Below are 27979 nucleotides of genomic sequence, written 5' to 3' on the forward strand. Positions count from 1 at the left end.
AGGATACCATGAAAGCTTTGCTGCCAGGTGTATTTATTTCGCAGCTACCATGAGAACGATGGTAATACTATAGTGCATGAATTTGTCTAATATTCGTACTTATGTCTTCAGGCGTCCTTGTTGCGTTTTTTTTTATCCCCCCCCCTTCCCGCTTTTAATTTTTTTCTAAATTTCCAACCAATCAATTTTCTCAACACAAGACGAGAAAGTATTTGTGCACATGCTTACATATGGCGAATTGGTACATTTGCAGTGGATTATGTTATTGAAGATGAGAAATTTTCCAAGTGTCAAAGCCGTTTGAAGCCCCGGAAGCACGAAGCTTAATAAATTCCGTGTGCCGCCTATCCTTCCATTGCTGTCTGCATGAACCGCCACACTTGCGGCTCCCGCGAACACCGGCGCCAGATTTCTCTTTAGTGATCTTTGTAGGAAATTCCACGGCGCCGCCGGGACTCTAGCGCGCATCATTTCGAAAACCCAACTGGATTCGACGGGAGCGTAGCGACACGCCGACCAACACGCCTGCGGACAGCGTTATTAGGCATCGTCAGATATTGGCAAAAAGAACTAAAGAGAAACGGCGCATCAGCGAGGACAGCTGTTGCCCTCGACGTACGTTCGGCTCGCTGTGCGGCTTTCTAGAACAGTCCTGCCCTCGCTCGACCCTGCACGCGTCGAGGGAAGTTCTCAGTTTCGGGGCACTGCACTCGAACCACCGCGGCGGTTGCCGCCGAGCTTGTCGAATATCATCGGGCTCTGTGCTGCCGGCCACAGACGTCGTGATGCTTCGACGGTGTTGCCGGCGGGCTGCAGTAACGTTCTCACTCGCCGTGGAGCGGCGGAGTCCGCGTAACCTGATAGGGATTCGTCATGTGTTGCGGTGAGATTTCCTTTATCTACGTCGCTTTCGAAAACGATGGTCAGTTGCTTCGGGGTCAAGTTGCAAAGTCACGTCTGAACGACTCGCAGCCTGCAGACGGCGGCTGGTCAGAAGCGGTCTTTGATATAGCAAGGCGTCACGTGAATGCTGTGACTTTCTTTCTTTCTTGTTTTTGTTCTTTCGTGGGGCACAGTAAGTGCAATGCTCCTTGCGATTTCTGGCATTAGTGTCCAGTGTAGTTAAGATCACGCCGCACGATTTCCAGCGGCCGAGACGAAATTGGAGCAAGAGACGCTTGCTCGACAACGAACGTCTGCAAGAAGACGCCACTTAATGTCTGCTTTACTGCCAAGTTCGGCGTGACATTGCTTCGTGCGGAGTTACTGCAAGTTTACTCTGCGCCTGCCTCGTTCGTTGCATTACCCTATTGGGTTAGAAACTCGGCAGGGTTAAAAAATAGTTAGAGGCCGTAAAGCGTATGGCTTTCTAAAGGCCGAAAGTACAGCCCAGAACGAACGAATTGTCCGATTCAAGAAATGTACACAATAATCTTCTTCGTTTGAATTAAATGTGCATTTTCTGCTATACACTTTCCTGCATATTTAAGAGGTGGCTATCAAAAACGGCGAGAATAAATGTTCGAGACCTGCTTGCTGTCATTGATTATATTATAGTACAACACAACGTGATAAGTAATGCTAACCTTTGGATAGTCCATATCGCTTTTGACCAGAATCGAAAATCCGAATAAATGCGCCAGCTCAGGTCACAAAGATTTAATCACGTGAATATACCCATGAATGTGTTAATCTGCGTCAGAGTGATTGTTCTTTTTTAATAAAGAGCGTGACAGTTAACAAGGCCGAAACAGCGAAACAGGCGACAGAAGAAATTTACAACTGACTCGGCCAAAGCGAGAAGTTCAAAAGCACTTATAAGTTAAGCAACTCGGGTGCTGTGCAGGGAAGCTCGAACTAGGCTCATTGGCGAACTCGGCCTGAGTTCACATTAGCGAAGAGACAAAAAAAAGGCTGTGACAGAGCAACTAGCCGTGCTCAAAGAGATTGAACATGATGGAACCGCAGCGCACCCTGCACGCGAAAATTAACTGCATTAATAATGAAAGTGCTTTGGAAGAGCGCACTGCCGTCGCTGTCGTCCACTAATCATTTTTAGGTGTCTGCAATTGTGTACCGTGTGTCCCAGCTAACGCAGCCAAGTTATTCAACGAAGAGAAATTTTTGAAGAACACGATGTATGACACAATTATAAGACCTACGACGTTCGGTCGTCATGGTTCTGATGGCCCAGCATCGTAGGTCTTAAAATCGTATCTGGCAGCACGCTTTTTCAATCCTTTATTTTTCGTTGTTGTTCTTGACCAGCTTGGCTAACGTTGGCTGCGACACCCTATATATTCGTGGAGCATGCGAGTTCAAATCGTTCAACCGCCCATTAGGTAACGTCCTAGTGACATTCATCCAATGAAATCTAATACCGCGCTTCAGTGGTAGATCTCGTGGTGCTAGTTGGTTCGTTATTATCACATCTGGAAATTAATGCAAGAATGAAAAAAAAAGGCATACTGCACAACGAGACACATGGTACGAATGTCCTCTTGCGTTATGTCCTTTTCTTCGAAGTTAGAGCAGCATTTCGCCACGATAGTTTGATAATGTGCGCCGAGTGTCGGGTATCGCCTTCTGATCCAATTACTTCGTCCTTCTAAACGCATCGTCATAACTGCGGTGACCCCAAATTTGACCAGTTTTGGGCCTTGCTGTACAGCGCCCCTCCCCTAACGACTCTGTAGCTCAGTGGTATTCTTCGTTTAGATTAAGGTGGTAAGTAATCTGGTCATTCTTGTACGCGCCTTGTGATGCCTGGAACCTAAATGACACCGTCTACCGCCAGGCGGGAGGCGTCTCGCCTCAGCTACTACCACGGTGCGGGCGGCGCTCCGCTGCTGCCTCTGACTGCGGGCCAGGTGATCGACAGGGCTGCCGACACCAAGGGAGACAACGTGGCCATAGTGTCCTGTCACCAAGGGATCTCCAAAACTTACGTGCAGTTCAAGCGCGACGTAGGTGAACATGCTTACAGAAGCTTTCAAATGCAATATTTATTTATTTATTTATTTATTTATTTATTTATTTATTTATTTATTTATTTATTTATTTATTTATTTATTTATTTTGCCTCAAGGCCCCGGAGATGAAATATTACATGACGGATGGGGTGAATTTGGTGAAATAGTCACTCGGGGACAACTTTGAAATGACGCAGGTCGCAGTGGTGTCTGGCGTAGAACTGCGTTGGCTCGAGTGACCGTTGTCACTCAGATTTAAATTTAGAAGATTTAGCGTTGGTTGGCAGTTGTCTGCATCCGGGTAGGGTACACGGCTTCACCGTGGTGCAATGGCGGACGGCCAGGCGATGAACTGGCACTGTTGCTGGAATTCTCACTAGCGAGTGACAGCGGTAGTGCAAAAGCTACAGTCTAGAGATATGTCGTCGCCATTCTAGATCAGTAGGATTAAGTTTGAGAACGCTGACATGACATCAGAATATTCAGAATAAGCAAACCGGGCTGCACAACTTTGAGTTCATTCAAGTGTGTTTGAACATTGCGATCCTAATCTCGTCCTCCGGTGTTCAGTTCCCGCAGACAATCAGTTGTCCATTTATCCGGAACCAAAGAAAGTTTGTTGGAGAAGCGACCGGCAGGGCGCCCGCTCGAATCTATGACGAGACCAGTACTCCTGCTCCGATAAGATTACGGGAAACGAACGATAACCTCGGCAGAAAAGATGACTAGAAAAGATCGCAAAGAAGATGAAAAGATCAAGAGAAAAAAAAATATTTCGTATGTTCAATGAAAGTACTGCAGGCGGCATCTTAATTGCCACCTGTTCCTATGCTAAAATTCCAGCATCGTCTCTGCAACCCTAGAAACAAATTTTTACTCTTACACCTGCATGCCAAAGGGACATTGACACTATCTTATGCTAACTCTTTTTTGGAAGAAAGGAAGAGGAACGAACTTACATATCCCAATGTTATTATAGATTTAGGATATCGTTATATTTAAGACATCTTTTGCATAAGCTGCGCACGTAGCCTCGGTAAATGAAAGACCACTTTTCTATCATAACAAGAAACTTAGCTAAGCCGTATTAAGAACAATCCATAGCCATAAACAATACAGCAGTTTCATAACGTGAAACCAAGAACGTTAAAGCTCAAAAAAATATTTTAATATATCGTATTTGAATCCGTATAACATCCACATAATGAATCTTGAAATACAACAGTCATAAAGCAACGGCTCTAGCATTAAACGGAACTGCTAAAAGATGAACGTTACGGTAATTTGGACTTTATACACGGAGCCACGAGCCGTGATTGCGCTGTCTTTCGCCTGTTTTGGATTGCTCGAGCTTATTAAACAACGCCAGCTGCCTCCATTTTCATTTTTGTCTTTGTAGCCATGTGTTGCAGCCAGACAGACAAGTGAAAATGACCTTACATGCTTTTTCGCCGCACCTGTCATTTCGTGACGGCCGTACACACGCAAAGTCATGCACCCTCAAAAAATAATTAACAAAAACTTCTTTGCTCTACGTTAATCGGAAAAACAAACAAACACAGGGAAATAGGTTTTGAGGTACATTTATGATATTCAGTAAAGAAACAAATTGTCAAAGGGGAAGGACTCGCGTTGCCCCAAGCGAGTAATACTCGGCGTCCGTTCCATACGCAGGCTGTTGGGTGAAAACATATCGTGACACTAGTTCCAGAACACGCTTGCAATCGAGTCGGTTCGAACTGATTTCGCTCATTCTGGGTGCCTTTAGGGGAGCATCCACCGTAGCCGCGCTCCAAAGGTGCATGAAAATGACGATTGAAAGCAGAAAAAAGAAAGTTGTTATTTAAAAAAAAAATTTGTGGTGTTTGATCTCTCGAAACAGCACAGTGCATTGTGGGGGACGACGTACGTAGTCAAGAGTTCCAGAATAATTCGGACCACCTGAAATTTTTTTCATTGGAAATAAATGAAAAATATGCACTTACCTTATAATGGTGATGGCCACCCATTTTCGCATAATACCAACAATATTTATTTTGAAAGTATTGTAAGAAACAACGTCACAGGCTCAAGAAATCTAGAGCATACGGCCTTGTACAAACGCGAACATATAGATATAAAAGTTTAGGACAAGTCGCACCACACTGAGTCTCTACATACACTATAGTATGCAGAGTTCGAAACACATAGACGAGGCCGCGCTGCAGTCTGATACATATGAGTAGATGCACAGGTGACGAACGTACGCATATGAAATAATGTATACGCAGTGACAGGACAGTATAAAACGAACTTCATCAGCCCCAGGAAAAAGAAAATGAGCATGACACACAATATACAGCGCACATAAGCACAAATAATGAAAGTGAGTTGTGGAGATTCTGAACGTAAAACGCTGCCTATATACTTAACAAATTGTGATGTTGCGGACGAGCACCATCTTCCGCCCTCGCGTGTAAAGCTACAAAGTGGCTAAATTATCATACCGGTGTGATACGAAGTGCTCGTACGAGACGGCGCACTATATAGCCCTGTGCCCTACGTCAGATAATTGCGTCGGTGACTCATCAATAACTTCAGGCAGTCATCATCCGCGTATCCGGCCCTTACCGCAGCTGCAAGCAGTGAAGCGTTTCTGCTGTTCAATTTCGGCTGAACCACGGAGGTTGGCGAGCATGGGCGACTGTGCGAGTGCTCGAGCTCTGAAAACGCCCGTCTGTGGTTTGTCACAGCATCATCTGTCGCGTATATCCCCTTCGGTCACGGCGTACGCATTTGTGGACGCGACTTACTTTTGCCATTACTGTGCTGTGGTTGCAAGGAATAGACAACGAACATTAAGCATTGAGTAAATCGAACATTCTGCTTTCCTAAAGTACACCCAGTTCCCTTCTGCGAGAAATGTATCGCTTTAGACGACTGCTTTGGCGAAGGCATTACCGTCTATCACGGGACGTTTGAAATGGGGCGTTTCGGTAGTAATTTCGAAAGAGGTTTTTCCCTTGTTGCAGTACTTCTGCCAAAAAATTAACCTGTGCATGTAATTCGAGCGGGTGATTCGATATTTTTAATGAAGGGACGTAGCATTACTGACTGTGCAATAAATGAATATCTAATTATCATGTAATTATGGTAGCTCTTTATAAAATGCACAGTCATTCTCGTCCCACCTCGACTTGCTTTCTATGGAGCCTCCAGCACCTTGGCATAAAATTATGTAAATTTTACACATTTATCGACAGTCCGAACATAATTCGTCGCAGACGGCGCAAACAGCGCAACAGTCGTAAACGGCGCAAAATTGCTCCTCGCGTCTCCGTTGTTTCGCGATGGCTGGGCGGTCGGGCAGCCAATGTGCCTGGAACTGTAGCGCGGGGAACTGCCCACACCAGTGATAGAAACTCGCGAGACCTGCAGCCACCTGTCAAGTTCTACAGCTTCCCGGGTAATTGTACGAAAACGAACGCAGGCAGGCATCGGTAACTGCCATCCGCAGAATTAAGTAAGGAGTCATGCGAAAGCTCGCAGTTTTACTTAATGATTGCTATTATTCAAGGCGGAGTCGTTACTTCGCCTCGCAGCTCAGTCATGACAGTTTGCTCGTGACCACGAGAATATCGCTGTAGCTATACTTCAACGGCCTTTGAGTGACGTCTTGAACATCGGCCGATTAGCGCGTGCTACACCCATTGCGCTTTCTCGTGTTCGTTTCATAGCGTGCGCGTCACCGGTAACATTTCTGAAGCGGCAAGTTGCAAGCGGTTGAGCGCTTTAGTACAGCCGTATGGTTAGGTTTGTAAAAAGAATGCGGCCCGTATTGCGTGGCATCTTGACTCCGCGAGTTGTGTTGCGAGAGGAGGGCAGCGATAGTTTGAATTAGTGTCCCAGTATATGGCTCCCAGGCCGCGTCATTTGCTCCTCAGAGGTGGATGCACTCGAGCCTCCACCAATGGGCGCGCGCTCTAGACTGACGTCATGAGCCGGATGGACGGTGAACCCGCCGACGGAAAACATGGTAGCCCGCACTTCGAACTGGGCCATGTTGCGTCAGAGGGGCTATATTTTTAGTCGCAGAGGCAATCGGCTGCCACACTTCGGTCATCTGGGCGGTGCCTCTCCTGTCTTCTAAAGTTGTACGCGACTATAGTTGGATTCGGCTTTGGCTCTCGATCTTTCTTTAATATCGGTGCAACGTGGCCACTTTTGATCGCGATCAAGCCCTATATAGATCAAGTTTTTCAGTTGTGATCAAGAATGGTAGCTATTGCACGGTCCAGAAATCTGGATCGAGTTGGTTGAGCTCACTCAGCCCTACGGTGCAGACGACAGCCTGCGATAGCAATTACTGGATCTGGATCATTCAGGATCGTGGTCGAAAGTGCCCGTGTAGAAGTACCCTATCCGGTCTGGTCTCGACAGTGCTCCAAAGTGCCTTAGTGGTAGGTATAAATTCATCATCAAGTTTCGACAGCTCAAGGAAGTCACAGCCGCTGTGTCGCGCGACGCGATGGTAAAATCGTCTCTCTTGGTACTTGTGAGGTGGCTTTCCACGCCAGCTTCCTCACGCTTCACGCTTTTTTTTTTCAATTTTTGACGAAACATTTGCCTCTTTCTTCGTTTTTAGTTTTTCACATGCAGTGCTATCACACCACATCACGCCACATATGGCACCAGCGCGAAGCTGACGCTCCTGCCGACGCTCAGCGGAGACACCTAGCGTATAGGCTACGAGCCCCGCTGTCTCCTTTGAAAATTGATCCCAGTTACATGCGAGAGTGCCGTCCAGTGACTTTGCGACGCGGATAAATATTTCGCATGCGAAAAACGTTAACTAAATTGGCATGCGAAAGCGAACAAGCGCGAGTTACTTTACTCTGCCAACAACAGCTGTGGTGCCGCACCCTTGTCTCCTCTCATGTTTTTGCACTACCTGTTCGGAAATATGCGGAATTTCAAGGGCGATTGTCGGCCCTTCGTGTTTTCGGGGCTGTCGTGGCACTGAATGGAACAGTGCGAGAAAATGCACGGTAGACCCAATCTCGCATACCGTACTCCAGTACACAATGGATGGGCGGATGGATGTTATGAGCGTCCCCTTTGGAACGGGGCGGTGGAATGCGGTACCAAGCTCTTATACTGTCCAATATCCCAGCTAGGTTAAAAAAGAAAAGAGGAAGAAAAAGAAAAAAGAACGCACGATGAATTACCATAACCTATTGTGAACTTTGCTTTCGTACGTCTCCGTTTTCTGTCGTTTCCCTACTTTTCTTCCACCAATCTTCCAATCGCCTCTTACTAATATCTATTGTGGACATGTTTACTTTCCCCCTGCCCTAGCTGAACCCAAAGGCTTCAAGGAGTCCAGTGGTGCCTAAATCAACCGCTAGGCAGATATCTTCACATTCTAATAAAACGTGCTCCATCGTTTCCCTAGCTTTACCGCAGCAAGCACATGTTCCTTCTTCGTTCTTATATATCGTTTTATAATTGCCTGTTATAAGGCACCTTGATCTCGCGTCGAAAGGTGATGAGCTTCGCTTTGAGTTATCATACATTATTTCTCTCCTGAGTTCGTTTTTTCCTCTACAACACCCCTACGTAACTGCGCCACCTGGCGGTTTTTTTCTTAATCGCTCTCCTGAGCGGCGCTGCCTAGCAGCGTCCGTAGCTCCGCCTGGCCCACGCTGGGAAGTCTATACCGAATTGCAACACTGGTTCGCTTATGGCGATTGATCATCCCCGAAATGCGTTGCTCTGTACACTACGTTAGCTTTAACGATGAAGACGCTCCCCCGCCCTCAAAAGCAAATAACTTCCTGCAGAACATTCGTTTTATCTTGAAGGAAGCCTCGGCACAGTACGCAGCATGCTTTCGGATCAACATATTCTACCGTGGCGACTTGAGTGTGTATACTGAACGGCTGCACATGTCTCCCTACGTTAAGCGCAAATTTAAATCCGCCTTAACTCTTTCGTTACTGCGCCTACACTTTTTCTACGTGTTCTTAAACATTTCCTTTGGCATTCAACTAGCGACATCGTGCACCGTCTGAAAGGGCGACTGAATCTTTAACTTTTTTGTTGGGCTTTACCTTTTCTGGCAGCTTGGAGAGTCTGGAGAAATAAAACTTCGACTGCAGGTATCACCGAAACTAGACTCCAGTGCACATAGCGCTTCTTCAATAAAAAGGCGCAAGATTAGCGCTTTAAGTCGTCTCAGCAAAATAATTTTTGAATGACAGCAGCAGTTAAGACACAGACGCTTCTGTCAGTCTACCAGTTTTCCGATCCGACGGATAGACTGTTTTAACAATGTCTCAGACAATGGTATAGACACTCATGAGTGCATGTTATTGTAACAATTGTGTTCGACTAATATCAAGTACAACTTCATCTTTCTCCACCATGGTTTTCTTTTATCGACCTACGCTTCGACATAATATGTACAAATTATTACGAGCAATCCTTCCGTCGCGATGTAGGGTTCGCGTATGGTTTTCACTCACACAAGAGCACGCAGTCGATTTCCGGCCGACCTTCAACTGAAGCTTGTCTAGCTGTCTAATCTCTTACATTTTGAACACTGCCTTGGCAAGCGCCCTTACTCATTACTGTGAAATATTGTACAACACTCGACATTACTGTACAACACTGTACAGAAACTGAACAAAGCATGTGGAGGTTCCATCGCCAGTTGAACGAACACTACGCCACCTGGCTTGCACAGAAAAACTGATCGAACGCAATAGTCAAGCACAAGGAGGCTTATACATGTTCCCTTACCTGACAACGATTGCTTCGCAAGACTAAAGAATGCGTAAAAAAAAAACCAGGTGCCTCGATCCTGCAATATGAGAGTGAGAGTGAGTAAAGACTTTATTTGAAAACAAGGTATTGACGGATGACCTTGTTGTTAGGCAGCCACGAGACCCTGGGCCCGGGCGGCTTCCTCAGCTCTCTCGATGACCTTGGCCTGCAGGTCAGGGTCGGAGCTGAGCAACACGGCCTCCCACTGCTCAGTACTACTTATTTCGTGATTTGTGTGATTTTCGGCTGGGCACGACCACATAATATGGAATAGATCCGCTTTTTGCTTACAATGCTTACATGTATTAGGGTATTGGTCCGGGTAGTAGTAGTGATAGGCTACGGGGTTGGGGTAGGTGTTCGTCTGAAGTCGTCTCCAAGCTACTTCTTGTCGCTTGTAAAAACAAATGCTCCCTCTACAATAGGAACATACCCGTTTTCACATTTGCGAAGTTCCTGCTTTCTCTCATAGCGTGGGCATCAATATGGCTATAGTATATCGACGCCAACGAATCGTCCTAATAATTCTTTTCCTTGATCTGACTCACAGAAGTTGGGAACTAAAAACCAGCTGCATATTTTGTATATTTAAGCTTTTCTTTACTCTCAGTACTTATAGTAAAATATATAAAATTATTACTTTCGTTCGTGTTTCTTGAGGTGCATTTTTGAATTTCACATGAGAATTTTCACAAATTTGTCTGAGCAATTAATAATGCCGCACGCTCGTTAAAAACACCACTCATCGGGCTATAATTTTATGTATCACAGTAAACGTTGCCAATACTACATCCTGAAATAAAATGTTAAAACGTAATAGCCCAGAAAATGAGCACATTTCTAGCGGCAAGGAGAGGAAAGAGTTACAGATCAGCCTAAATCCGTCTTACAGACTCGCGCGGAAAGCATCACCTGGCTTCACATGGCCTTGCGGAACGCATGAGCTTGAAATCGCAGCTGTCTGCCCATCCAGGTGCATGGGCACATGAATACGTTATGAAATCCAGGATTAGACGAAATCCCGTATAGTCGAGAAGAGCCATGACAAGAAAAAGGTAGCACCGACCCAGAAAAGGAGCCATTCCCTTTTTTTTTCTCGTCACGCACACTTTATACGCCTGAAATAGCCGCGCTATACGAAAACAGCCGGACAGCCGCTTCCATATCCCTTGATCGGTTCTTTAATGGTCTGTTATACACGCGCGCACCTCCCAGACAGGCCGTAGTGGACGTACCGTATTAGCAGTGCAACGCGCGTCTGATCGATCCTCAAGACGGCCACGACATATATGCGACGAGATGATCGCAGAAGTGCATTGAAGAGGCACTGAAATACTCAATACGTGCGCAGTTCTTTAGTGCTAGCTCTAGTGCGGCGCGAAACGGTGCTTTGATGGTTCTAACCGTTTCCACTCCTGCACCAAAACGCTATCCTACCTATGTATATTTGGCCCATATTAGAAAGTCCTTTGCGGTTCACTTCAGTTGTTATGCTGTACGCAGAATGAGGCAGAGTGATATATGGGAAGGTAAATGATTGAACTTGTTCAAAAGACACAAACATTAGAAAGAAAAGAACGTGATCCACTTTTGTCATTTTTTTTTCCAGATCGATCACCTGGCTGCCGCCCTGGTCTCCCTCCGGCTACCGCTGGGATCCATGGTTGGCCTCGTAGCGTCTAACATATACGAGTGGCCCGTCGTGCAGTTTGCGACGGCCAAGGCTGGCCTCGTCCTTGTGAGTCGCGTAATGATCCGCGATGGAAAGACAACGTATACGTGAAGCCGGTATATATACACGGCTATGGTTCTTTTGGCTCGATAGCGTTCATTTCTTATGACCCGGCGCATCGAGTGGTCGATCTCGGGGACTTTGCGAGTCCCGTTTATCAGGTCACGGACCACTGAAACGCAATTTGCGTCTTGTATCATTTCATTTGTTGCTTTATTTATTTATTTATGTATCTATTTATTACACCTTGGAAATATCGCCAAGTACAGCGTGTGGCCGGATTCTCACCAACGCTATATTGTCAAATGGATGAATAATGATGATAGCTCAAGTGAGATATTTCAACTATTCAGTAGTTCGCACACAAACGCGGCGATGGAAACCGCAATTTAAAAAAAAATGCACGAAATATTTGATTTATCACATTTCTCATAATTTCACGTATAGGCCGTGGACAACACTCTTCTATAGTGAACACAAGCATTTCACAAGCTCTTGTCACATCTGAATAAATGTTACACCTGATTAAACCAAGCAGGTTAGGTGACTGTCAACGGATGTCAACGGATCATCATCATTCAACAGCAGCATCATCAGCATCGAGTCATGTCACTTGTCATGCCACGTGACATGCGCGCCGCGTAGGTCGATACGTGCAAGGAGGGGGAGGAGGAGAAATAGACGGAAATACAGGCAGGTTAGCCAGTTTTCAGACCGGCTGGCTACCCTGTCTACGTGCAAAGTTTTGCGTCGTATTTCACCAGGTGTCGCGACATGTAGCAGTTGCATGTAACAGTTGCATGTTGCGTGTAGCTGGACCTGGTTAACTCGAGCAAGTGACTATTACTCCCGGCCCCGTTTCAAAGGGTTGCCGATAAATCATCATCATTATCATCGTCATCAACAACAGCATCGTGTCGTGTGACGGATCAAGGGATGCGATATGTGCGCCGCGTAGTCTGGATATCTTCCATCACTATTAGGCACACTTTATGGTGCCTCCTCTCAAGGTACAAACACGGCGGAAGAAGCGAATCGTAGAGAGGTACGCGTTCGGCTGCACGCGTAAGCCAGGCAACGCCGGGCTCCGCAGACCGCTGTGCAGGGAGCAGCACAAGCCGTAGTTCGCCGTCGACACCGAGTGGACAGTTCAGATCCTTCTCGTGAAAACGACGCAAAGAGACTTCGCCGCGAAGACCCTCTGGCGTGTTCTGCCGAAAATGGAGCTCGTATGGAGCAGCTCCTCCTGCTGAAGCTGTGACTGTGCGGGGTGTTCCGCGTATGCCTGTGGCGTTTTTTTTAACCAACTTGCCCAACAACATATTCCACTCTATTCTACTTATTTTTTCGGTAAGTTCATGGGGAACATGGAGAACATGGGGAACGCACGATCGCGTTGGCACTCCTCCATCGGAATGCCCCCCGACCGGGGATCGAACCTGCGGCCTCATTCTAAGTGGTACAAAGTGCCACAGCCGCTCAGTTACAGCAAGCGGGTTTGGAATATGAACAAACTATACGTCGGTACTGGTCTTCGCCACACTGCTACGACTGTATTTCCGGAGACCGAATAAAAAAAAAGTTATAGTGGCAGTTACATAACAGACATCACGCAAGGTGAGAGTGCACTTGGAACGCCATCGCCGCGAAGAACAAATGCTTCCGATAGAACCAATTAATTTGTGACCATATATATATATATATATATATATATATATATATATATATATATATATATATATATATATATATATATAGATATAGATAGATAGATAGATAGATAGATAGATAGATAGATAGATAGATAGATAGATAGATAGATAGATAGATAGATAGATAGATAGATAGATTTGTACCTCCGTAAGCACGCTCCGTCTTACCGTACTGTTCATGCAGGTAAACGTCAACACTTGGTATCAGGTGCCGGAGATGGAGCACTGCCTAAAGCTTGTGAGTTTTTATTTTATGTCTCTTGGCGTGAAATTCTAACGCTGTATGTTATGACCACTCGATCTGTGACCACTCGTTCTCTGCAAGTGTACATGTAACGAACGTACCGTCACTACGCGTACTGGAAATTTTTAGAACGTTGCTGAGAAAATGCAGATATTACAAGTGAGGAGCTTGCTCGGAAGAAAAACGACTCGGAAATAGTTAAACCTTTTCATACGTTAATTTGTGCACAAGACACTCGGCATATGAAATCGTAATGACCAATGACTCTGAAAATGACACCATTTGGCAACCCGAAGGTAGGCGCGGGTTTTAATTGAATATTTTGATAAAGTTGCGAACCCTCACTTGGATACACGGTAAAAATAAAACATACCATACGCAATAAGCTAAAATATATCATATGCGATCGAAGCAATACAACGCGTTTCAATCCCCTCTCAATTTCTTCCTTCATGATTGATTGATTGATTGGTTGCGCGTGGTCAATTTTTATCATTTTTTTTTTGTTTGAGTGCGCGTAAAATAAGGCACAGGACCGTTTTAGGCTAACTAAGCACGGTGCAGGTGGACTGCGAAGTACTGATCCTCTCGAACAAGTTCGCCCGCCAGGAATACTACGCGATGATGCTGCAGATTGCGCCTGAACTGGAGCAATGCAAGCCAGGTGAACTCAAGTGTGCGAGGTAAAGTCAAATGGACGATGCACCAAAGTTTTCTTTGCATTTATAGACCCTTCTGTAGACCAGAATTTTTTTTAATCTCGCACCAGCATGTAGAGCAAAAATTCCACCATATTGTTGAATTCGCCATCTCGTCAGCTCTGATTGGTTCACGGGGCTACTACGGCCTCTCTGATTGGAGAAAAACGCCGCCATTGCAGAATTCAAGTTTGACGAAATTTGACAATATCCAGAATTCCAAATGCGGGGAAGCCAACCGCGATTTAAAATTAGCAAGAAAAAGAGGGACGCAAAAAATACATATCAGATTCCTCATAGTCAGACGTATAGGCTATGGAAAGCAGTATGCTATAGTGTTCACAAGCATTTCGCAAAGAGCTCACATATATTCACTCTGAACAAGAGAATCTTTGCAATGTCACACGAAAAACATAAGACTTCATCAAAGGTACTGCAGCTTTGATGACGTCAAAGCTGACGGCGAGCAAACTCTGGTTGCGAGCATGCGATAAGAACAGACTGAGCGCTATGTAGGCCACTGGTTCGCCACCAGGGGATATTTAACGTGCCCCCAATGCACGGGACAGGGGCGTTTTTGCGTTTCGCCCCCATAAAAACGCGGCCGCCGCGGCCGGGATTTCATCCCGCGACCACGTGCTTAGCAGTGCAACACCATAACCGCTATTTCACCGCGGCAGGTTCAAGTCGGTTCTTAATGCAGACTGCTATGTTACCAAAGACGCATTTTTTTTTTACTTCCGCTGTCAAATGCTGAAGGCAGCATCTTTATGTATGTGTGAAATTAATCGTCTCCTCGTTATTTTTGTCGTAAAGAAGAGAAAAAAAGGTGCCAAGCGACTGAAGAGATTAATGGTCGTTGCATGCCATGCAAACGAGGTAGCAAGCCATGCGTGTAGGAGGGCTGACACTTTCAGCTTTCATAAAGTTATCTTACCTAATTGGCTCAGGATGAAGGGAGTGAATGGCCAATAGTGATACTATTGCACGGTGAGGGAGCTGTACATGTATGCCCCTTCCGTTCCCGAATGTTCTGATTCGTAGTAACCAATATGTTTTCTATAATATTATTACTGCTTTTTTTTCTTTTCTTCTTTTTTCAGGCTGCCGCGCTTGAAACACGTTATCTTGCTTGGAGGTGAAGCGAAACCGTAAGTATCATGCATTACTTATCATATTGCACTTTACGTCACTAATTGCGCGTCATTGTAAGCCCACGCACCTTGAAGACCTCTGCGTCTGGTGATTTCCGATAGGTTTTTTTTTTATTTTAAGCTTCGTCGTATTAAATGCGCCTGGTGTTACTGCGATCACGTGGTCCGTGTAACGCCAGCACGCAGTAGGGGCGCTAGCTATGGCAAATGAAAAGGCAGCCGGCCGCAAGGCCGCGTTGTGGCACAACTTCGGCCGTTACCCGCCGTGGTTGCTCAGTGGGCTGCGGAGCACGAGGTCGCGGGATCAAATCCCGGCCACGGCGGCCCCATTTCGATGGGGGCGAAAGGCGAAAACACCCGTGTACTTAGATTTAGGTGCACGTTAAGGAACCTCAGGTGGTCGAAATTTCCGGAGTCCTCCACTACGGCGTGCCTCATAATCAGAAAGTGGCTGTGGCACGTAAAACTCATAATTTTCTTTAACTTCGGCCGTTGTACTGTAGCTACCGCCAAATTCAAGTGTTCAAAGCTGCGTCACCGGTTACAGCATGTCCTATCAATAACCTATAGCCTTGCTTATAGGACTTACGTAGACCATGTGATAATTGTTTTTCCAGCATTGTTACCGCTGTCTTTGAAACAAAATTCGAAAACAGTCATGTTTTGCATTTCTTTCCGAGCTGTGAAATGCCGAAACACCGAATTATTTTAAGCACATTTACTTTTCTTCTTATAGCGACCCCTTCAGATGTTAGAAACACCTTTGAAACACCATGATTGTATTATTTAGTCCTGTAAAAAAAATGACTTCCTTTCTTTTTAGCTGGAAACAGGAATAAGCCCCATCTTTAGAGCTTCACCAAAAGAATGCAAATTTTCTAAAACAAAAATAAGTAGCTATACGTGGTTTCGCACTGCCATAACTGCTTCAGAATTTTTCCTTCGTCTTAACTTGAAGAAGTCGAAAATAACGCTGCACCACTTGGGCTGGAAGGACCCTAATCACAATATAATACAGTTTGCGCATAGCTATCACTATAACGCAGTTTGCATATAAAGAACCGCTATTTTCTCATATTCGCCGACTGCGTACAAAAAAAAAACACAAGGGAAGTGCTTATTCAGTCAATCAAGGACAGCATGCAAGAGACGTGCACGGACAAAGAGCTCTGTTGAGGTGGACCCTGAAGCATCAGAAAATCATGCGTGCCTGACAAAACGTCGCAGTGATGAAGGCAATAAGTAACGTAGAATGTAAAGCATAGCCCGGCGTATTAGAAACGTAACTTGAAAATGTTTAAGTTAAAGCTTGATGGTATTTTATATTAGCCAACTATAGTGCACACAAAACACAAGGACACTGTAGTAGAACACTTTGTATATTGTGCCGTACTTGCGCTACTTGTACGTTTGTCAACTACTACGGAGTAACAATGAGATCTAACTTGCACTTTTTTCGAGCTATTATGCACCGAGAGCGCGTGAATTGACCGCGCGAATCGCTTTACACATCGTGGCTTCATTCCAACCCTGTTGCAGGTTGCTCTTTCTCTGTGATGTTAAATATTAAACAAGACACTTAAATTTCTAAGATATTGCCATCTTCTTTTTATACAGGGGCACAATAACATACGACGACCTTCTGGCGCAAACAACTACGAAAGATTATGCTGCCCTTGATAGGGTAACATCACAGATTCGTTTCGACGCGCCCGTTAACGTGCAGTTTACTTCCGTAAGTAAGTCACTTCTTTTAGTAGAGCAATTTTTATGAGAATGTCATTTGCTAGTAGACCTTCGCACCGTATTAAATTATCAACTGTAGTTAATTGATCACTCTGGTTGTTTTTCAGTGACTAAAAGTAATAATGCTTTATCGTTCTCTGCTGAGCCGTATCATATTCTTAGCGGTGCAAGAACAATCTTCTGTTCTTCTGAAAACAGTGGTATTCTTGCTTTAATCGGTTCTAGTGGTGACTCCGAGCTACCGTCGCGGTTTATAACTACTGAATGAGTTTTCTTTTGTCTGATTTTTTTATGCCATTTCTCAGGGTACCACGGGGAAACCTAAAGCTGCCTTGCTGTCGCACTTCAATATAGTCAACAACTCCAACTCATTGGGACGTGCGATGGGATTCCATGAGCAGGTGAGCAAACGTGAAAACGCACCACCATCAATGCAGTCAGCGTGGAGCGATAGAAGGCGTGATGACATTCAAAAACAATCATACGAAAGTCGCGGATGGCAACACACAGGTGACCACCAGTAAGCCTTCTTAAAAGGAATTCTCAACTTTCCGAGGATGGACACTTCGTAACACGTGTTCGTTATGGATAGTCTAAAGTAGATTGTGCAGATAGGTAGCCTGTCTAGAGGATAATCTGAGATAACGATTTCCATTTGCTGTGTAGTTTGGACAAGGTTGTGACACATGCAGCGATTGCCAGAATCTCAATGTGATGTTAGAAGTGTACGAGCCTACGCAGCTTTAACTAAGCCGACTAGCTCTTCTAGAATTCTTTCATTTTGTTGCAAGGTAAAACTTGTCGATCTGTTCGATCCTCGTTACGCTATTACGGTAACACATTTTTCACATGCGATGAAAATTGATCGGCACAAGGTATACAGTAATCCTAACGTCTTTTTGACTTTTCAATTACTTTTCACGTCAATATATGCTTTCGCACAGTTAAAGTATTTTTACTGGCATTTCCCCGTTGTGGTATTGTGAGCCCTTTCATGAAATTTCACAGTGGATAATTCTACCTGAAAGCGAGCTGAATTAATCAAATTATTAATTGAGCTCAATTGCCCAAATATTGATTTCGTTATACATGCAGGGTATCACTTCCTATTACCAGAGTCCCTCAATACTATGAGGGACTCCGGTATTACCTTTATTCACTCATCAGACCACGTTTTCAATGCTGTTTCTGAGATGGTTTCTCAGAGCTTGCAGTGTTACAGTCCTTAGAGGAAGCTTTAGCATGGGGCCAAGTCTGATGCCGCCTATTCAAATACATGTAAAAACGCAGACATTCTTTTATGTGACAACCCCTGGAACGATTTGAATGAAACTTGCTGCATTCGAGAGAGAAAGTTAAATTCCAGTGCCTGTAACAAGCATAATGTTGATTTAAGGCGTGCAATTGTTGGCTATTATTGGCGAAAATGAGTAAGTTTCACAAAAAAAAATACAAGCACAAAGTTTACAAATGCAGAACTCTGCTCCAAAAGCAGATATCGCTATCCTGTAGATTTAATCTGCTAAAGCACTTAAAGCGTTCAAATTTGGTATGTTAACGTCCAGCTTCCTGAATTTGTAACACTACTTACAAGTGTTTTGCAAACGTACCACTTCCACATTATTGGTACATTGTTCAGAACGGTGCATTTCTATATCAATTTTGTCCGTTTCAGATGCAATATTAGGTGCAGTTTGCATCATTTTGACATGATTTTTTATTGTTGAGTTACAAAGTAGTAAACTTGATAGTGTCATTATTAAGACGATAGTTTTCAGGGCCCTGCGTCGCAGAAAATCCGGTGTCGCGTCGACATCAGTGGCGTTGTCGGTTAGAGAAAAATCATCCTGAACCAGGCGTCCCGAACTAGGCAGGCCCCCCACGCGGCGCATAGGCGTTGCTGAACTAATTGAACTAACGTAATTCTATTACGCGGCAACTCAGACACAAACCCCTTTTTCCAGCTGACGTCTGAGGTCTGTCTTAGTAGCCGCGGACGCTAGGTGTGTAATCTAGGGGGACCTAGTGAGTGGGTTGTTGCCTTTAATTTAATGAAGTGTGTTAGATACATGTGCTGATGAACGCTGTGGCGTTCCACGCTTAAAGGCAAAGTTTTAGCATCCTCCAAGCTTGTTATACGTTTTTTTAATCTTGTGATTTTCAGCCATTCTTATAAAACAATTGACTCCCTCAATAAACATTACGATTCACAGTCACTACGCTCTAACCTTTTCTTCTAAATGCGACAAAGCTAATTCACATCGGTGAAGTGTTGTGTCGAGATAAACAATTTATCCGTTCCCCTTTCTTCAGTCAGGAGCTTCCGAGCTAAAGCTAGTGCTTGTTATTTTTTTTTTCTAGGACGAAATCATCTGTCTGAACGTTCCCTTAATCCATTGCTTCGGCTGCGTCATCGGCACCATGGCGGCAGCGGCGTTCGGCGCCACCATCGTGATGCCAGCACCCGGATTCAACACTTTCGCCAGCCTCCAGGCCATAACGGAACACAGGTGGCCGGTTCGAATTATTCGCATTTCTATATGTAACGATCGCGGACAAAATTTCCCAAGAAACAAAGTTACTGTGAGCGTGACCGCTGCTAACTCAAGCACACCCGCCGTGGTTGCTCAGTGGCTATTGTGTTGGGCTGCTAAGCACGAGGTCGCGGGATCGAATCCCGGCCACGGTGACCGCATTCCGATGGGGGCGAAATGCGAAAACGCCCGTGTACTTAGATTTAGGTGCACGTTAAAGAACCCCGGTGGTCGAAATCTCCAGTGTCCTCCACTACGGCGTGCCTCATAATCAGAAAGTGGTTTTGGCACGTAAAACCCCATAATTTCTTCACTCAAGAATGTCTTGCTTTTGTTTCGTCCATGCTGCTCTGAATCTCTGGATGGGGAGGTGTACTCTCAGTCTCAAACTCCAGTCTCTTTAACGCCGGTAAACGTATATGGGCGCCACACGGCTAAGCGTGGACTAACAAAGCTCACCCTCCTACCGAAGTGGCACCAAAACCAGGGCCAACGTAGACCGACGTATTACCAATATTGCAGCACTTCGAAGCGCACGTGTTCTCCCACGAGAGCTGTAGGGCGCCTGAAGGCTTAGAAGCTGTGGTGGAGTGCTCGGGGAGGACGGACACCCTCTTCTCTTGCCGCCCTCTCCACTCGTGGCGGTTCGGGGGAAGGGCTTCGTTGGCGCAGCAGGAGCGTGGCATGTCGCCTTCCACGCCGGCGGAGCTTACGCCGCTTGAAACAATACACATGCGACGAATGGGCTTATAATATGTAAAGCCACCTAAACTACAACTACTGGTTAGCGGCTGTGTTTTCGGCAGAATGACACAATGAAACAACACACGCTACCTAAATGTCATCACTGCAAGAAATATACGACTTCAAGAGCATCATTCATTTCTAATAATAATAAATTGATTGATTGATTAATAAGGCAAATGGCTTTCTAGAAGCGCTCGGCTGTTGGCTTGCATTGACAATCATCGCCGATTGTTTCTGCATGTTTTTTTTTCTTGCTGCAGGTGCACCGTACTATATGGAACTCCAACTATGTACATCGAATTAATGAAGCATCTGGGTGCAAATTACGACGTTTCGTCGCTCCGCAAAGGTAAAACAAGTGTCTTAGACAGGCGTCGGTAAATACGAACAATACAAATCGTGCATTATAGATACGACTCAGTAGCATGCGTACAAATGTTTTCGTACGAGTTTTAAGAAAAACCTTCGTAAACATGAAAAACTGGAGCAAGGCCTGGACATCAAACACAGGTAGAATTTCAGACAAGGCTAAGACGAAGAGTATTTGGGCGGATCTCCTGACCTGTGTACAACAGTTTATACCTACGGTCTCAGTGACAGTGAGTGAGTGAGTGAGTGAGTGAGTGAGTGAGTGAGTGAGTGAGTGAGTGAGTGAGTGAGTGAGTGAGTGAGTGAGTGAGTGAGTGAGTGAGTGAGTGAGTGAGTGAGTGAGTGAGTGAGTGAGTGAGTGAGTGAGTGAGTGAGTGAGTGAGTGAGTGAGTGAGTGAGTGAGTGAGTGAGTGAGTGAGTGAGTGAGTGAGTGAGTAAGTGAGTGAGTGAGAGTGGTTAGTTAGTAAATTAAATGAACGTGCTTAAGGAAGAAAGCGCATTTCAGGAAGCTGTACTATAGGGAGGGAGGAGGAGTAGATTTAAATGAAGAGAAAGGAGGTGAGGTCGGCCTGGAGAGCGTGTCTCTAGCCTGCTACTCCTCACTGGGGAAAGGGGAAGTGGGAAATACAGGGAAAGGTAGGTGGCGGGTGATTATGTTATGGTACAATGAGATACTATATACACGTTGTCCAATGTGCGGATGCGCACTGTAGACGCAATACACGTAAGAGTAATCTTGTCCATACAAAAAGTAATCTCGTCACAAGAAGTTATTGCGCAAACACATTTTGCACTGACTGCACGTCTCACAGCTTCTAGAGGCGATCGTCTAAACCAGTCTCACTTAAAAAAGTTCAAAAGTGATTTTATGGCACGTTGGGAACAGTGAACACTCCTCCACGCGCCCAAAAGCTACGTGCAGCCTCGTGCAAAATACGTGCAGCCTCGTGTTGCTCAGAGTGAGTGCGCATTTCTTGTGAGTGAGCAAGCCAAACAAGAGTTATAGTGGCGGCGCTTCGCCCTTAATTGTTCTTAGTGGATGCCGCTTGTAAGCATTCATCACTGCATTCGCGGCGCATGGCGAGGGAGACTATTGAAAGTACAGTGGTTAAATGTGGCGAGTGGCGATCATCAAATAGCGCAAGATATCAGAGATGGGACGGGCAGAAAATAGGCACAGTTCAGGGCTGATCGAGCTGCTATCGCCAAGTGTGGACAGCTGGGCTAGTTGGTTGTGATTGGCATTATGAAACAACGTTCCAGCGCACTCCACCACACTTCGTGTTGTCCTTCTCTTCTCGTCCGTATTCAATTGGACGCTGGAACGATGTTTCATAATGCGAGCTGCTATCATGGGCCGCAGGAGGTTGAAGACTTCCGTTTCTTTTGTCTATTTTAATCCGAAGCATTCTTTTCCGAGTGCAGCCACTTATTGGCAAACAGGCGGCCGGGCGGGGTACCTCGCGGTTTAAGTGGGCCGATTCCGGTGACAAGTGCTGTCTAAATTTGTCACTATATGTGCAATGGAGCCACTAAGTTTTATATTGCTTTTAATCTATCTTGACATTACAAACATTCTGTTTATTTAATATAAATATAAACCAGTATACAGTATATTCTCTCTGAATAAGCGTTCCCGTCAAATCATGAACGCTTCAGATTACGTCAACTACTATTGAGTCTGCCATTTCTTATTTATTTAAAAGCGAGTGTTGCTGCCCCTTCGATTTCCCTGTGCCGCGCGGGCAGCCACAATTTGCATGCAGAAGGCATGCTTCATAAATCGAGACGGCGGTCAAGCTTGCACGCGCTTGCTAACGTAAGTTATATCGCTCGTCATTCTGGAGTTGAGGCGCTGAAGAACCTAATGTATGAAAGAGTAATTTCATACCCTGTATCAGAGCGTGGCCGCCAGAGGCCTAACTTGGCGGAGAAGTGCATTTTTCAGAAAATATCACCACGTGCGCATCTTGAATTCTCTGTATTTCAGCTACGAGGGCGGAATTTAGTCACAGTAACACTCAAGTGTCCACACCAGATAGAGTTCTGCGCGCGCACGCGCACACACGCACACGCACACGCGCACGCACACGCGCACGCGCACACGCACACGCACGCACGCGAACAAACCAACAAACAAACAAACACGCATGCACACAAAAAAAGTTGCTAAACAGGCTAAGGCCCGTCGTGTGGAGTTATTGTGCTCAATGGAGAATAACTGCGACTGGAGACTAGATGCGCCTGCTTCGTTTTCGACAGCGAGAGCACCACCTCACGATGACATTTGAGGGTAATACATACATCAATAACCGGCTACATTTCAGGTGCTATTGGTGGCGCCCCTTGCCCACCGGAAGTGATCAAGAATTCTATTGAGCGGCTGAATACGAAACGACTTCACGTACGTGTTGCTTCATGCTTTACCGGTCTACGCCTTCGGTATATAGGGTGTCCCAGCTATTGTTAGCGACGCTGTTAAAAGAAAGACAAAGCAAAAAACATGGTGCGAGATAGGTTATAACACTGTCTCTTTTTTTCTTTAACACCTTGGCTAACATTACCTGGCACACATGGTATATAATATTACATCTTTAAGGGTACACTGCTGTTTGCCCAACAAAAGAAGGCCGTCTTTTTTATATTTACTTTCTTTATCAATGTGTGCCAGGTACTTTCCTGGTGGGTCTATGCACGCGTGTTCATGACGTTTTTCGACAGGAATCTGATAGGCACATTCGGAGAAGGAAAACAACAGTAACACTAAAGAGTAAAAAAAAATTGAGTCGTCTTGGTAATTTTTTTATAATGCCAAAAAACGCTATTCTTACCGTGAGAGGTGACTCGGTAAGCCAAACAAACAAACAAAAAGACGCAAAAGCGAGAGACCGGTGGTGATGTCGGCTTCAAATTCACGCACACCATCTCGCAATGACGTCATGAATTTTAACGGTACCTAATCATGGCTAGTTAATCTTTTATCGGATAAAGAGAGGCCATAACAATTTAACCTCGTTATAACGAAGTTGTGGATATGACACGAAAGTACATTCGTTAAATCCAGCATTCGTTTTAAACAAGTATTTGTTACACGCTGATATGAGCAAGAAAAATTGAATAATTCCTTACGTCTGTGTTCGTTTTATATCACGGTTTGACTTTACTGTATCCTAAAAAAAAAAACCAAACATTGAATTTTGCAACTTACGATACCTTCTACAGTGCGACAACGGCCAAAATACGAAAAATATTTTGAAACTTGCTGCGTTGCACTGGCGTACCAGCGCTGGGATATCATTGCGAAATTCATAAATTGAATCTTAGAACTTTATTTTATTGTTTAGTAATGAACCTGTAAATAGAAATTTACGAAAATAGAGTTTTAATCGAATTGTGTGTGTGTGTTTAAATTTTTTTTTCTGAACTGATTTATTGTTTCTCCTTAGCGTCCTTTTTAAGCGGGTATCGCGATTGCACGTGGGATAACTCTGTTTTCCTATTCGAATTGCGTTTCTTTAGCTTCAGCGTTCTTGCAGCAAATAAAGAGAGGAAAGGGAACCGAGGCCCCCGATTTTTATTAATCATGTCATAAGAAGCCAACAAGCAATCACGCCAAGGACAACATAAGGGAAATTACCTTTACTTACTAATTGAATTAAATAAATGATAAATAGATAGGAATGAAACCCACGCAAATAAGAACGATATAATGCCGTCGCTTGAAACGTCCCTTCAATAGCAGCGTATCGTTGCAGATACTTTACGGCTCGACAGAATGCAGCCCAGCCATTGCGGTCTCCAATCCAGACGAACCACTTCAAACGTGGATTCACACAGTCGGGAAGCCGTTAGAGAACGTTGAGGTAAGGTTTGACACATGGCGTGGCAACCTGTCTTTGTCGTTGTTGTTATCACCTCAGTCGGCGCCACCTTCTTTTTTCTTTTAATTTGTGCATATTCTCCTCCAATTGGAGTAGTAAGCTCTGCTTGTAGCTGGGCTTACTTCCATATAGTTTCCATTAAACTCATTCTCGACAGAATGAGCTTATCTGGAGTTTACATACATACATACACACATGCATACATACATACATACATACATACATACATACATACATACATACATACATACATACATACATACATACATACATACATACATACATACATACATACATACATACATACATACATACATACATACATACATACATACATACATACATACATACATACATACATATTCTCTCTCACTTCACCATATCAGTTATTTCTCAAGTAATTTGATAGCTTCTGAATGTTGACATCTTTATCTTAAATAAATAAGGCCTTCATTGTAACGTACACATGCGGGCAAAGTAAATATATCATAGACAAATAACTCCCAAAACAGGCAATGAGGGATTTGCCATTAAGCCGAAATGAAACAAGTGATACACCGGTGCGGCTTAACTGTTACTGTAGGCCGCGTACTTAGAAGCCGAGGAATCATTCAAGGCCGAAGCTTAGAAATCGAACGAAGTTGAACAGTAGCTTTGTCTTTATTGAGACAGCAATTATATGGACACTCCTGGCGAGTTTTTGTCGTCGTCGTGAGGTTGACGTGGCCGTGAGGTGCCGCACAAAGTCCAAGTATGATAAGATCGCTCCTCGCGCAAAGTTTGCCGTAGGTGCGTGGGAAAGCGTGCGAGGGTGAGCCGAGAAGAATAGCACGTGGTTTGATGCGCGCCATTCACCCGCGGGCCCAGTGTTGGAGGTCACGTGGTCAAACGCGTGCTAGGGCGGGGGAGGAGGGCGGAGGTGATCGCGCCGCGGCTGAACATGCTTTTTCACACGGCTTAGTGCATACGCGGACTCTGCGCTGTATCTTGAGGTGGGTGCAAAGTTGGGCGAGCCGAAGATGGCTGGCCGCACCACGCGCATTGTCTTCCCAAGCGCCTGCTGTTGGAGGTCGCGCAATCTTAAGTATCGGACACGCGTTGAAGTGAGAGGCAGTTCGAAGCGATCGCTCCCTGAGACCGGCGTTTTTCGTCACGCCATCACTGCGGCAGTGGCTATTGGCTCTGACTATTGGAGCAGTGTGATCTGCTCATGCTTGTCTGTGCGCGCGTGACACCGTACTTGTTAATTTATTTAGTAACCAAACGTTTACTGCTACTCACACGGCCGATGGAACTACGAACTCTAATAGTTGTTTAATACATTGGTATCGCTATCAATGTATCGCCTTCCAGGCGTAACTACGACTATTTTCAAGAAACCGTTAAGTCTCTTTCTGCTCAAAACAAAAAAGCGTGAAAAATGTCAAGCTTCCCCGCTTACAAATTAAGAGCTAGAAGTATCTGAAGGAAAGTCACAAGCAATGCTCATATGTAGAAGCGAAACTGCCGATCTTGTCTCGTAAGTGCCCAATAGCAGTGTTCTTGTGCACGGTGCAGGTGAAAGTGGTGGACAGAGATAACAACGTCATCCCTGTTGGCACACCGGGAGAGCTGTGTGCACGCGGATATCTCGTCTTCCTCGAGTACTACAACGAGCCCGATATGACCAATGAAGTGGTGCGGGACAAGTGGTATCACACCGGGTAAGTGACCAGGCTGAAGACTCCAAAGGCGGCTTTATTGAAGCGTATAGTGCAACCGTAGAAGCTGTAGAGGGTGTCCCAAACTATCATGCACCAAGATTTAAAAACATGCAAATGCCGCGTAGCTGGACAGAGCCAAGGTAATGTTGTTTGCCGTCGCTTGGAGATATTCAGATTATTTCTTGCATTCTCCCAAATTACATAATCGGTCTTAATTAATTAATCAACTTCTCAAATATCATAATCAGATGAAAAGTGTCAATGAGAAAATTGTCGAGCGACATGAGAGAGAGAGAGAGAGAGAGAGAGAGAGAGAGAGAGAGAGAAACTTTATTTGGTTCCTTCAAGGATTTAGCGTCTCGAGGTCTCGGTCGTCTTGGGCGCCGACGACTTGGAGCCTCTTCCGGCAAGGGTGGGCCCCTATTCCAGGGCTCCACTGAGCCTAGCTACCTCACTAGCGTGCTGCACTAAGGCCCTTTGGGCCGTGAGCTCGCAGCTGGTAAGCCGACTCTCCATGAAAAACTCCCGATACAGCTTTCTGTTGCTAAATGCCTGCTACGTAAAAGCATTTTTTCCGAGCGTGAAAGAAGCCCGCGAATACGCGCAAAGTGACTCGAGCGGCCAGTCGCGCGGCAACCTCGCTATGTCATATCCGTCTTAATGTACTAAATGAGTTTATTGTCTATTACTCCATTAATAGTAGCCCGTAGTATTGTACAAACGAGCAAACAAGCAAATAAACTGGGACCATTTATCATTTTTTGCTGTACATGAAAGATAAAGACGTGTGTCACATAGAAACCTTCGTATGAATTCGTGCAGAGACGAAGCGATCATGACAGAAGACGGCCACCTGATCATCAGTGGCCGAATCAGTGACATGATCTGCCGTGGCGGTGAGAACGTCTACCCGCTCGAGATAGAGGAGTTCCTCTACACGCACCCGGACATTCAAGAGGTTCAGGTGATGGGCCCTCACGAATTTTCGGCAGGCGTAGAATCCTTGAACTAACTGTGCTTTTGTGCGCTCAAGAACATTTTTTCTTTCAATTGCGTTTTTGACAGGTTGTTGGCGTACCCGACAAAAGGTTTGGCGAAGAAATCTGCGCCTGGGTTAGCTTGAAAGAAGGGAAGATCCTGACCGAAAGAGATATCAAGATGTTCTGCGACGGAAAGGTATTAGGTCGAATCCACTGATTTGGTTTGTGTATGCGTGCGTGCGTAAGTGAATGCGCGTACATATGCTTTAACACTAGCACGTCATGTGGATCCAGGAGAAATGCTTAAGTTGCTGCTTATTCCAACGCACTGTGTGCTGTAGAAAAACCATGACAGCCCACTTTTATTTCCTTGCAGCACTGTCAAAAATTATGCTTCTTCATTAACCAAACAACATATTCCTTTATTTCTATTCTCATTTTACAGATCAGCCGATTCAAGACGCCGAAGTACGTTCTGTTTGTTGACTCTTTCCCGAAGACGATATCTGGAAAAATTCAGAAGTTCAAGATGAGGGAACAAAGTAGGAAGACATTAAAACTTTGAACATTGTACGTCGATCACTGCTTCTTCATGTTATCTTAAGTGGATTACGGACGCAATACAACAAGCCGTTCATGTGGAGAACTTAGACATGCACGCACTGTCAAAATAAACGTCGGAGCAAAAACGGCATAGTTG

General features: G+C 45.1%; 1 protein-coding gene across 1 annotated transcript; it reads left to right on the forward strand.

Annotated features, from left to right (window-relative positions):
* The first annotated feature begins 227 nt into the window (after nt 1-227).
* On the forward strand, nt 228-27852 carry LOC142584428 (medium-chain acyl-CoA ligase ACSF2, mitochondrial-like). The gene is made up of 16 exons (XM_075694580.1): nt 228-883; nt 2798-2966; nt 11389-11517; nt 13408-13461; nt 14032-14150; nt 15269-15316; nt 16937-17054; nt 17371-17466; nt 19427-19575; nt 20607-20695; nt 23043-23119; nt 24471-24578; nt 26154-26299; nt 27122-27263; nt 27365-27475; nt 27725-27852. Exons 1-16 carry the CDS (start codon nt 786-788, stop codon nt 27842-27844), a joined length of 1773 nt encoding a protein of 590 aa, XP_075550695.1. The 5' UTR covers nt 228-785; the 3' UTR covers nt 27845-27852.
* The last annotated feature ends 127 nt before the right edge of the window (nt 27853-27979 follow it).

The sequence above is a fragment of the Dermacentor variabilis genome, chromosome 6, assembly GCF_050947875.1.
Source record: "Dermacentor variabilis isolate Ectoservices chromosome 6, ASM5094787v1, whole genome shotgun sequence".
Taxonomy (NCBI): domain Eukaryota; kingdom Metazoa; phylum Arthropoda; class Arachnida; order Ixodida; family Ixodidae; genus Dermacentor; species Dermacentor variabilis.

Coding starts and splice junctions, on each gene's coding strand:
- LOC142584428 (XM_075694580.1), top strand. CDS start 786: ATGCTTCGACGGTGTTGCCGGCGGGCTGCAGTAACGTTCTCACTCGCC. Junction 884..2,797: donor GGGATTCGTCATGTGTTGCG/GTGAGATTTCCT, acceptor GTCTACCGCCAG/GCGGGAGGCGTCTCGCCTCA. Junction 13,462..14,031: donor TGGAGCACTGCCTAAAGCTT/GTGAGTTTTTAT, acceptor AGCACGGTGCAG/GTGGACTGCGAAGTACTGAT.